Below are 10,772 nucleotides of genomic sequence, written 5' to 3'. Positions count from 1 at the left end.
TTATGCCAATTAAACTGTTTTTAATTATTTTTGGATTTTTAGTTATTTAAAAAAATCGAGCTATGGATGGTATTTTATTTTTCAATGGGAGAAAGCGTCCATGGTAAGCCATTTAAAAAGACCTGGGGAAGCCCCTCCCCCAAAAAACAAATCAAATCGAAAACGAGTATGTTAAGTCTGTACAGGTGTACATCAATGGGTGTATAAAATAAGTAAAATATATAATTTCTACAGTTACGGATTTACACAAAATCCGAAACTACACTTTCTAAGTAAACTTGAGGGCTATTTGAATTTGTTGTGAAAAGAAGACGCTCGCGATATCCGGAACTGCGTCATGGGGACTGGATCCCTATTGGCTACGGGCAGATAAATCTACGCATGACGTTATTTTGAAATTTCAGCGGCGGAGCGTTGCTTGTCAGTGAGAGCTGCACTACAGCCTTTGTGACACTTCTAGAAATTCAAAGTTAGTCACATACAGTGGAATAAAATGTCTTTTTCACGAGCTCCTTTGAGGAGATTCAACGAACACGTAGGTAAGAAAAAGCTAACGGCTGTAGCATGCTGCCAAATTCAACCACTTAACGTTAAATGGCTTATGTTAGCTGGCTAAAGCTAAGCAAGCGTTTTAAGGCACATTTGGTTAGCGGGATTTCTTGTTTAACCTATATAAATTAATAAAACATAGCCACGGGTGGTTATTTGTTTACATAACAAAGGCCTGATGGTGTTTATGATACCACTGTTGATTGCGGTGATCGATATTACAGCTAACGTCTTCTTGTTGTTCGAAGGTTGCGCCCCTCCTCCGGGGTCCTATGAGATTAAACCTGGGGACCTGAGAGGAGCGACATCCTTTGACAAATCTGATCGATTCAAACCTCCTAAAGCGGGTGAGTGGCTCTGCTACATGTAATGCTACAGGAAATGGTGTAACTGGTAACACAACGTTAGTACCACTGTTTTTCTTTTGTGTCTTCAGCTGATGGAGCTGCTATGCCGCCGCCACCACCATCGCCTTCCAGAAATGCCTTAGTTTCTCCTGTCCGCAGGACTCTGTCGCTTGATGTCCTTGTGAGTTTAATGTTATTGCTAACGCCACTCTGCAGAGCCTGCTGATCATAGAGTTGCTTGAGATATACAATATTTGTTTCCTTTGTCTTTCCCTTGTCAAAAACTAGCCTGAGGGGTCAAGTGCAAAGAAAGACAGGAATGGCATGACTGCGGAGAGGAAGCAGCAGAAACTACTGGAGAAGGAGGTACACCTCAAAGATTGATAGTCCTCTGTAATCAGTAGCTTGTGTCCTTAGTTATTACTGTGGAACTGGTGCACCAGTAAGTGTTCAAGCTGCTGTTCATCCTGTTGGTGCCTGTACCAGAAAGATAGTTTGAGCTTTGATTCTTCCCAGATCCGGTCCCTGGTGCAACAGCGTGGGGAGCAGGATCGTCGGGTACTCGCCCTGGAAGAAGAGCTAAAGAAGGTAGAGGCCAAGCTGTTGGCTGCAATCAGGGAAAGGACCGGGCTCACTGCCAGTGTTACCACACTTGAGAGACAGCGAGCTGAACTCAAGAAAGTCAACGAGTTCCTAAAAAACAAGGTATGATGATATCTAGGCTCTACTTGTATTTAGAAATACCGTCATGAGTGTGTTTGGACTTGAATGGTGGGTGTTTTTTTATTTTTTTTCAAGGTGTCTGCTGATACAACAAAAAAGAGAATCAATTCCCTTACCATGGAGTTGATGGAAGCTAGGAACACTTTGGATGTGAAAAACCAGGTATGATTCATTCAGTTTGTTAAATCCTACCTTAATATTAACCCATGTGCAGTAATAAATTGTCCTTTTTTTTTTTATTCAGGAATTTAGTGTACTTCAGATTAACACTGAAGGCCAAATAAAAGTTTTAGAAACTGACCTACAAGCTGCAAGGGCTACACTCGCAGCTTTAAAGGACAGGAATAAAGACTTGGGTAAGATTTAAGACTATATATCTATCTATTACATATGCAGAATGTGTAGGTGAACTAATTAGGGATGCTATCTTTCTCTAGAGGACCTCCATCAGGTGACAAAAAGTCAGAATGAAGATCTGGAAAACGAAAATGCTCGATTACATGGTGAGTTTTCTTTTGGATTTTTCACAAAGTCTGTTGAGTTGAACTGGAAGGCAAATGAACATTTTCACCATCTTTGACTTGGGAATAACATTAGTAAGCAAGTAGCATCACCTTTACTGTGTTTCTTTTTAATGGTTGCATTCTCTGCCAGCTGTGATACGGGAGCTCAGGGAGGAGATCCGTGTAGTGCAGGGATACCTGGATGCAACCAATGATGAAAACCAGGTATAAACTAGATTTACATTACCACATGCTGCAAATATGTATTTATTAATTTGTCTTCCCCCATCTTTTATTCATAAATTGTGAAAGTCATGTTTAATCCATCTTTGTGGCCATAGGAGCTCCGCTTGAAGATTCAAGAGAAGACACAGAACACTGTTGCTGGTTCCCAAGTGGAGAAACTAAAGTGAGCAAACGCTTAATGTATATCTAATTAAATTTATCCTTCCTGCGTGTCTTATATGTTCATTTGTCATTTTTCCACAGGCAGCTGGAGTCCGAACTAGAGCGGTGTGTTTCTGAGCTTGAAACCACTCAAGATGCGCTGCGGCAAAAAGAGGAGGTGGTACGCAAACTCCAGCAAGAGCTGCAGTCAACAAAGGATGCTTTATGGGAAATGGAAAAGAAGTTTGAGGAACAAGAGCAGGAGCTGAAGTCTTCTATGAGTGCCATGGAGGAACAAATAAAGTTAGCCAACCAAGATGTTCAAGAATCTCAAGTGACAGTAGGCCAGCAGGAAGCAGAGCTTTCTAGACTGAGGGAGGTGCTCCGGAGAACGGAGAAGGAGCTGGATGAGCGAGTGGCGCATCTTGAACAGAGGTGTCTGTTTTCCGAGGAAGAGAGAAGTATGTTCATCCTGAGCCAGTGGCTTTGGCTATTCAAGGTACAGAAAATAATTCCAGGTTTGTGAAGTTCTTGTTTTTATATATCTTAGGCAAGACTCAGGAGGAGGGACTAAGGAGGGTGGAAGAGTTGAAGAAGGAGCTGGGCTTGCTAAAGGAGGCTAAAAAAGAGGAGACAAAGAGATGCACTGAGCTCCAGGAAGAACATGCCAAGCTTACTGAGGAACTGGCAAAGGAAAGGGTGAGACAAACTTTTTCTTGTCTGTTGGGTTTGCTGTTGTTTTTTGTTAACCAAAACTCAGTGCAATAACTTTTAAGCTGTAACTTATTGTTTCTTTTTTTTTGTCTTTTCACCTCTCCCTGCAGTCATTAGTGGACTCCCTATCTGTGCTAGTGGAGCAGGAGCGAGAGGATTCAGAGAATCGGTTCAGACAGCTAAAGGAAGAGATGGAGGAGGTCCTGGGAGAGCTTGCCCTTATGGAAGAACAGGAGCAGAATAATCAGGAAATGACAGAGAGTCGGGAGACCCTCCAAAGGCAGCTGGAGAGACAGCTGAGTGATACAGAAGCACTTTTGGAGAGGTGAGCAACCAAAGGGCAAGCAAACTGATGGGTGTCACTGCCCATGTGTTACTATTTTTGACCCACTAGACTGGCAGCATGTCCTGGCATGCACCGTAAATAAAGCGGGGAGAAAATAATTGCTGTGCATCAGTCCATCACAAGCATGACGGAGTCAGTGGGTCACTGTCTCTGTTTTAGACCAATTTAAAGTTTCCAAATGTACTGACTTCATCCTTGGTGTATAAAGAAAGGAGGGCACTTGGTGACTGTTTTCTTTCTTTTCTCTTTTTGAGAGTCTGGTAAATGTAAGAGGTTTGGAGGGCCACGTCACTTTAATATTGATGATGTGCACCTTGTAGCTAGGGCTGCAAGCGAAGATTTTATTACGACTCAAGGTTATTCCATACCATAGACTAATTCTCTTATGGTTTGTTCGCACCAAACACAAATAAAAGTTTGGCAACACGAGAATATTCGCTGCAGCCGACAAGGTAATTGGAATGAAATTAAGGGAGCAGTTTCATGAGAAAACAGAAAGTCCTATTATTCCACTTACATTTGTACAAGTTCACTCCGTTAACACTACATAAAAGTGAAGTTAAACCATAGAGCTCCAGTTTTCTTCAAATAGCATCAGTAAGCTCTTCCTCCAGTTGTGATAGTCAGTGGCATCAGGAGGAAATCTCAGTGGACGGGTTTTCACAAGGCAACATGAAGCGAATAGTTTATGAAAGTTGAAGTATTCACCCCAGATCACCTCGTTACGTAGACCGTAGATGTGTGCTCGCAACAACCCCTGCTGTTGTTGCGAGCACAGTTATTCCACTATATCTTCCAATATTATTATTTATTTATTTGTGTGTTTTTAAAAAAATCCAAACCCAAAGATACAGTATTAATTTATTAATGTTTTTAGGAAGTTGAGGAAGAAAAAGTTTGAAAAACTGTCTCATCTGTTTTTCTAAATGCAGTGTTACTTGATGCATTATGTGACCACTGCTATTTTATTTTGTATATTTTTTGATACTTCTGTCAATTGTTATAGTGAATTGGGTGTTTTAGGAGCGTAAACTGACAATGTGTCTTTTTTTTTTTTTTTAAGTAAAAGCAATGACGTGGCAGCTGTGAAAGAGGAGCATTTAGCTGCTGTGAGAGTGCTTGAAGAGGCGCACACAAAGTCCCTGAGCAAGATGGCAGAAACTGTCACGGAGCTGGAAAGGTGAGCGCTCAAGCGTCTGTAGTTCTTGGATGTGTCTCTTGAAAAGCCAGTTTGATTTGTGCTTGCTTTAAATGTGGATTTCTGCCAGAGCATGGGCTTCACGGGATGCTCGTTTTAATTTTCAGTACCAGAGAGGCTTTAAAGGAAGCAAAGGAAAGGCAGAGAGAGCTAGAACTTGAAATTAAGGAGGTGATCCTCACAGGGTTTCAACAGAAGGAGGAGGAGATCAAGAGAGTCAGGGAATGGTTAAAAGAGCAGCAGGCGATACAGTTAGCTGGAGTGAAAGCCAGCGAGCAGATTTTGAGGTATCCTAAAAAAATTATTATTTTTTTTTTTTAAACAAAATTTCTACCTTTGCTAAAGTTGTCACTTTTCTACCTTTCTCTTTGACTTTGTAGAATGTTGCTGGAGGTGCAGGCTTGCCTTGCACAAAAAGATGATGAGATGAAGGCCGCGGAGGTGAGCCACGCTGTTCAGATCAGTCAGCTACAGCAGGAGGTACAGCTGCAGAAAAAGGAGAAAGAAGACGCACTGGGACAACTGGGGGAAGAGAGAGGTCAGAGTGTAGCTCAGTTCCAAAAAGAGAGGGAAAAAGCCCAGAAACTGCTGGAGGAAATCAGTGGGGAAAAGGAGGAAATGACGACACAGCTCAAACAAGAAAGAGAGGAGAAGGTTAAAATTCAGATCGCCCTTCAGGAGGAGAAGGAAGCATGTGAGGTTGAAAGGAAAGACCACCAGCAGCTAAGGTCAGAGGTGATCAGACTACAGACTGAGCTCGAGAGATTAAAGGAGGAAAGGAAAGGTCTACTGTCTCAGGTAGAGCTCAGAGACCAATCTAAGGTGGATCTTGAAAATCAACTTAGCACGGCCGAGCAGGCCAGAAATCTGCTTCAGTCTCACCTGGATGAGGTTGAACAAGAAACCGAGAGCTTCCGGGCCCAATTAGGCCTCGCAGAAGAGAAAACACAAGCTCTGCAGCGCGTGTTGGATGAGGTGCGACAAGACGGACGAGCTATAAGAGAGCAGGTAAAAGTACTGACTCAGGAGAAGGTTACGCTGCAGTGGGAGTTGGAGGAGCAGCGGCAGGAACTGCAAAGACAAATAACTGAAGCACAAGAGAAGAGGTGAGAGAGGTTGATCTTTGTGTGTCCTCTGGAGGTTTTTGCTCTTACAATTTGTGCATTTTTAACTCATCGTATACTTTCTTTTAAGTTCTTCAAGTTCAGAGACCGAGCACTGGAAGAAACAATATGAGGAACTGTTTGCCAAAGTCAAGCCCTTCCAGGTCTGTGATTTATTTTTATGACAACTCATAGAAACCCACACACATTTTCATTAAAGTTGCACTAATTCGTATTTTTAGATTAATAACGGCAAAACCCCTCCTTGTTTAATTGGTTTAGTTGACAGGGTGCATGCACTTTATGTTTATCTTACCAGCAAAATAAAACTGCCACATATGAACCCGCAGATATTTCTCACCCACCTCTGCTGTTCAGGCTGTCTTTTAGTTGTCTTCAGCTCAATTAACAGCTTCAGTACTTCTACACACTCTCTTTGGAGCTCCAGAGTTCTAATAATCCCACTTTACTCTATTCACCCAGCATCAAATGGCTCACAGACACAGTTGGTGAAGAAGGTGATTGAGAGGAAAAAAGTGGAGGTTTTTAGCAGTGAATGGAGCAGTACTTGCACAGTACTTTTCTAGTCTTACCGATTGAAGTGCTTTTAAGCAACTAAAAGGCAAGACTTTTTTTTTTTTTTTTTTTCCCCAGAAGTTGGTGAAGATTTGAAGAGTGGAGATGTGTATTCATCAAGTGGTCAAATCACAATGAATGTTGATGTCATAACATTTCTGTGAACACACAGTTATCAGAATAATAGTGAAAACTAATTAATGTGTGTCTGCAGGAACAGCTCGATGCCTTTGCAGCAGAGCGAAATGCACTACTTAATGAGAACGGGGCAAACCAGGAGGAATTAAACAAACTGGCTGACGCTTACGCTCGCCTCTTGGGACACCAGAACCAGAAGCAGAAGATCAAACACGTGGTGAAGCTGAAGGATGAGAACATCTCTCTGAAACGGGTAAAACGTGATGCAGAATTGTCTGCCTTCCAAAACGCAGACATCATTTCAAGCTAACATGCCTCTACACTACACCCTCCCCACCTTCTTTTTATTTATTTATTTTCCCTTTTTTTTTCGTGTGTGTGTAGGAGGTGTCTAAGCTTCGCTCTCAGGTGAGCTGGCTAAAGACTGATCTGGAGCAAGTGAAGTCAAAGCTCCCCGGTACGCCTCGCCGCAGGTTTGACCCCAGCAAAGCTTTCCAACATGATAAGGAGAACAGGCAAACTGAAGCGTCTGAGCCGCTTAAAGACGGTAAGCACTTTCATCTGGCCAGAACCTTGAAGGAATGATGAGATGAAATATGACATTTTTTTTTGTGGATGAGTCTCATTTTTATGTAACTCCTAAAGTGTTTTTAAAACTCTGATTCTCTGTTTGTTTTGTTAGGAAACCATTATGGACTTTAGGCTTTAGGACTCTGCTAGCAGCGCTGCCAAGAGACTTTTCTGAGATCTAGTATCTGTGGGTTATGAGAGTGTAAACTGAGGTTTTACAGCCTTTTGTTTTAGTGTGTACATTTTGTTTGGATTTTTTTTTTTTTTTTTTTTTTGTAACAAAAACTGTTTAAACTTAATGAGGTAAAAGATGGAATAAAGTCTTAGATGCTAACAATTGGAGATCAAAAGTGTAACTGGCTAAAAATCCAAGGTGCATTTTGCTAACTGAATTTGAATCTTTTTCATTAATCTTAGGGTTGTAGTAATTATCTCATGGGGAAAAGCTCTTAATAAGTCTGTCTTATTCTGTAAATAAAGACAAATTTTAATACTCTTCTTGCACCCAATCGTTCTTGAGACCTATTCACATGCTAGGTGTAGAAATGCTTTATAAGGAGCTTTTTTCTTTTCTCTCATTTGGATCATTTTGGCCATGTCTATCCTCAGCCAGAAGAGAGCACTCTAGGACTGCAGCCACAGGTTGAAGTACAGCAAAAGGCTACCGCAGCCCATGTTTCCGCTGCACTATATATGAGCGACAAAAAAAACACAAATTCACATCTTTGCAGAGAAGAGCCTTGGGTTATGGGTCAGGAAGCTTTATTTCCTTCAGTTGATAAGACATAGCCAGCAAGTATCAGGCCAGAAATTGACTTCGGGACCTTTTTACAGGCTATGAGTGGTGCTCCTGAAGTGGCGAGTCAGTCGCAGTAGCCCTCCAGGTGGTAAATGCTGCACGGCTTGTGGCAGCACTGTTCCACGATCCCTCTCTTCACTTTGGGCTCGTCGCGGCCCGACAAAGCCCTCCACAGTCGCTGGTCCTGTCTGGCCCTTTTAGACAGGAACCCTTTGAAGTGGAGAAAGTTTCCACAGCCCTGTGTTAAGTCCTGATGCTGCTGTGCAAATCTCCAGTTCCGCAAAATACCATTTACTGTTCACACTTTAATGGAGACTTAATGGCTAGTTAATCTGATCTCCCCAATCCATTTAGTCTTGTTAGTCTGTACTTCAAGAGGAGATATGATGGAGCGCTAACGGAGGCATATCATAGCTTACACCCCTAATGTTAACGTCGAAACATCAATAGAGCGTTTGATGCGGAAGATCCAAAAAAGTTTCTAGAAATAACATAATGAATAATTTAGCGATTTCACAATTTTGATCAACTGGTTTTGTCACAGCATAGATGTTGAAAGCTACAAACCACAAGCCTGACTACACCACTGAACTCAGAGGAGCCTGGAGTTAGGCTTTGCACACTAATGATGACTCAATACATTGATATAGTTCTGTAAAGCTTTCAGCATGTTGTCCCTAAACATTTTTCTTCCAGCTAGCATCCAATTTGGCATTTTCATTAGACTGAGTCTGAACTTTGAACACTGTGTTCAGAGACTAGACACACAAAGCACCACTGGGGTCTTGGGGTGATGTCATGCTGTTCCTTTCTGAACTCCCACCATCAAGGGGACAATTAGAGCTTATTTTACACAAGTCAAAAAAAAGAGAAGCAGAACGGTGGTCTTACCGAGCAGATGTTCCACATCACGCTTGTGGGTCCGGCTCGGATTGTAGAAAAAGCCCCTTTCTCCACACACAAAGTAGAGGGCGTCCACCAGGTGGGAACCACACAGATGCTTGAGGGGGACCGAAGACCCCCCTGGAGAGCAGAGCATCAGCAGTAACAGCATGGACACTGCCCATGATACCCTGGCCATACGAGGGAGACCGCTTGAACAAAGGGCAAAAAAGAGGACTTCATACACAAACATTTGAAAGCTATTCAGATTTTTATTGTGTTGGGTTTCAAAGAAAAGTGTAAAAGTGAATTCAGTTATCAATACATAATGTCTGAAGGTTTGGAGGAGTGAAAGAGCATGAAGTGATGCCGAATGATGACTTTTCCTGGCATTTTCTGTTAATAACTTCTTGTGAGATTCTACCTAATAGCTGCAAAGATGAGGCACATGGCAATACCCCAACTCAAAATTTAGAAAGGAGGGAGAGGGGGGGAAAAGCTAATACTGCATTCTTTGATGGAAATACCATTTGAAAAACAAGATCTGTGGAAGAGTTGTCGTATTCTCCAAATTTTCAGTGTTTGAGAAAAGAGGATCATTTCAAATGTTACATCTTGATGACACACTTGGTCTTCACTCTATGTTGCATTAGCCTTGTGAAAAACATAGTGATAATCTTTTTCTAAATAGAAAATCATCCCCAAAAATGTAATATTTTTGTAATGTTCTAAGTTTCATAGGTATATTTTTTTTTCCTTTTTAGTTTTTTTAGATTTCAGTCACCCAAAGTTGAGCCTAATGTTATTTCTGCACAGCCTCTGTTGAAGTAGATTGAAAATTGATTTTGTTCTCAGTCCGTTTGCTTTACTTTTATCCCCAGTTGAGCCAGATTTTATGATGGCCCCATCAAAGCTAGAAAGAATATGCCCCAGAATCACCAATGTGGATACTGTCAGTGTATCCTCAAGGTCAGCCCACACCTTGCTGTCCAGCTTAGCAGTTACAGTGCTCAAGAGTGGAGATGATTTGTCCAGTATTACAGAAGTGATATTAGTTAAATCCTATTTGTGATGGATATTCTTGCACGTTTGAAGTTCAGCTTCTGTTTCAAGGTGAAAAACATATTTAGCAGTCATTTAGAAACTATATAGACCTTTTGTGGACATCATATAATGTACTGCAGATTATTGGATTGAAAATAAATCATTTTAACAGTGTCTTTAACAATGCACCTGTGCCAGACATTACAGCATTGGCAGAACACTCTATCGGGTCCGCCACTCCTCTATCCCTCTCGGCCTTGTGCCAGGCTCCTTGGCACAGTAGATGGGTTGAATTATAGATTCTGCCCACACTTTATTTTCATCCTGGTTATTATACACATAAATTTTAACAGTGAAAATCTTGAGGGAATACAGAGAAACTTCCTTACCTGTGTTTGAGGCCTGAGTGCAGCAGAGCAGCTGGTGGTTAAAGATGAAAAGGGCCTAGGCATATAGGGCTATACTGGTAGAGAACATCTCTACTTGGCTACCTTTGCCCCTTAATAACTCTCCACCTGGCTTTTGTCAGCCTCAGCGGAAAACCCTAAGGTCCTCTCATTAAAACCCTGACCCGTAAGCATGCTGATCTGCTCTTCAGTCGCACTACGTCATTTAACGGAGTGTGGACCTGCAATAACGGGATGTAGTTGAGAAGGCAGACATCCAGCGATGCCCAACTCAACCCCTGCTGTGTGTTGTCCTGACTTGCTCTGGTAACAGGATGACTGACAAACACCATATGCCATGTTCTGATCACAAGCGCCATGGACTTCCAAGTTTGCCAGTGACCACTGCTGGTGTTTTTAGGTACTGTCACATAGGACTCATGTGAATAATGTTTGCGTCATTCAAGTCCAAGTTACAGATGTACATATGCAAGTTCACATGGGCGT

The 10,772-nt window shown here is 42.0% G+C and overlaps 2 protein-coding genes across 3 annotated transcripts; one reads left to right on the top strand and one right to left on the bottom strand.

Annotated features, from left to right (window-relative positions):
- The first annotated feature begins 259 nt into the window (after positions 1-259).
- hmmr (hyaluronan-mediated motility receptor (RHAMM)) lies at positions 260-7,886 on the top strand. Of its 2 annotated transcripts, XM_005916479.3 has the most exons (20): positions 260-539; positions 798-896; positions 986-1,077; positions 1,185-1,262; positions 1,413-1,601; positions 1,695-1,781; positions 1,864-1,975; positions 2,057-2,122; positions 2,274-2,347; positions 2,464-2,531; positions 2,612-2,970; positions 3,060-3,208; positions 3,334-3,548; positions 4,633-4,749; positions 4,875-5,054; positions 5,148-5,873; positions 5,962-6,034; positions 6,661-6,837; positions 6,969-7,131; positions 7,267-7,886. In XM_005916479.3, the coding sequence occupies exons 1-20, from the start codon at positions 494-496 to the stop codon at positions 7,284-7,286; spliced, it is 3,090 nt and encodes a 1,029-aa protein (XP_005916541.1). In that variant the 5' UTR covers positions 260-493; the 3' UTR covers positions 7,287-7,886. The 2 variants fall into 2 exon arrangements, with proteins under 2 accessions (XP_005916541.1, XP_005916543.1); XM_005916481.3 differs by lacking the exon at positions 4,875-5,054 and having other exon boundaries at positions 270-539.
- Positions 7,863-9,510, bottom strand: insb (preproinsulin b). Its single transcript, XM_005916484.2, has 2 exons — positions 8,845-9,510; positions 7,863-8,163 (listed from the first exon to the last, which is right to left on the bottom strand). Exons 1-2 carry the CDS (start codon positions 9,086-9,088, stop codon positions 8,018-8,020), a joined length of 390 nt encoding a protein of 129 aa, XP_005916546.2. The 5' UTR covers positions 9,089-9,510; the 3' UTR covers positions 7,863-8,017.
- Between the last annotated feature and the right edge of the window lie 1,262 nt (positions 9,511-10,772).

This window comes from Haplochromis burtoni, unplaced genomic scaffold, assembly GCF_018398535.1.
Source record: "Haplochromis burtoni strain Fernald_Lab_line unplaced genomic scaffold, NCSU_Asbu1 Contig_19, whole genome shotgun sequence".
Taxonomy (NCBI): domain Eukaryota; kingdom Metazoa; phylum Chordata; class Actinopteri; order Cichliformes; family Cichlidae; genus Haplochromis; species Haplochromis burtoni.
The sequence above is the reverse complement of the archived record's forward strand: the minus strand, read 5'-3'. Positions and strand labels throughout refer to the sequence as shown.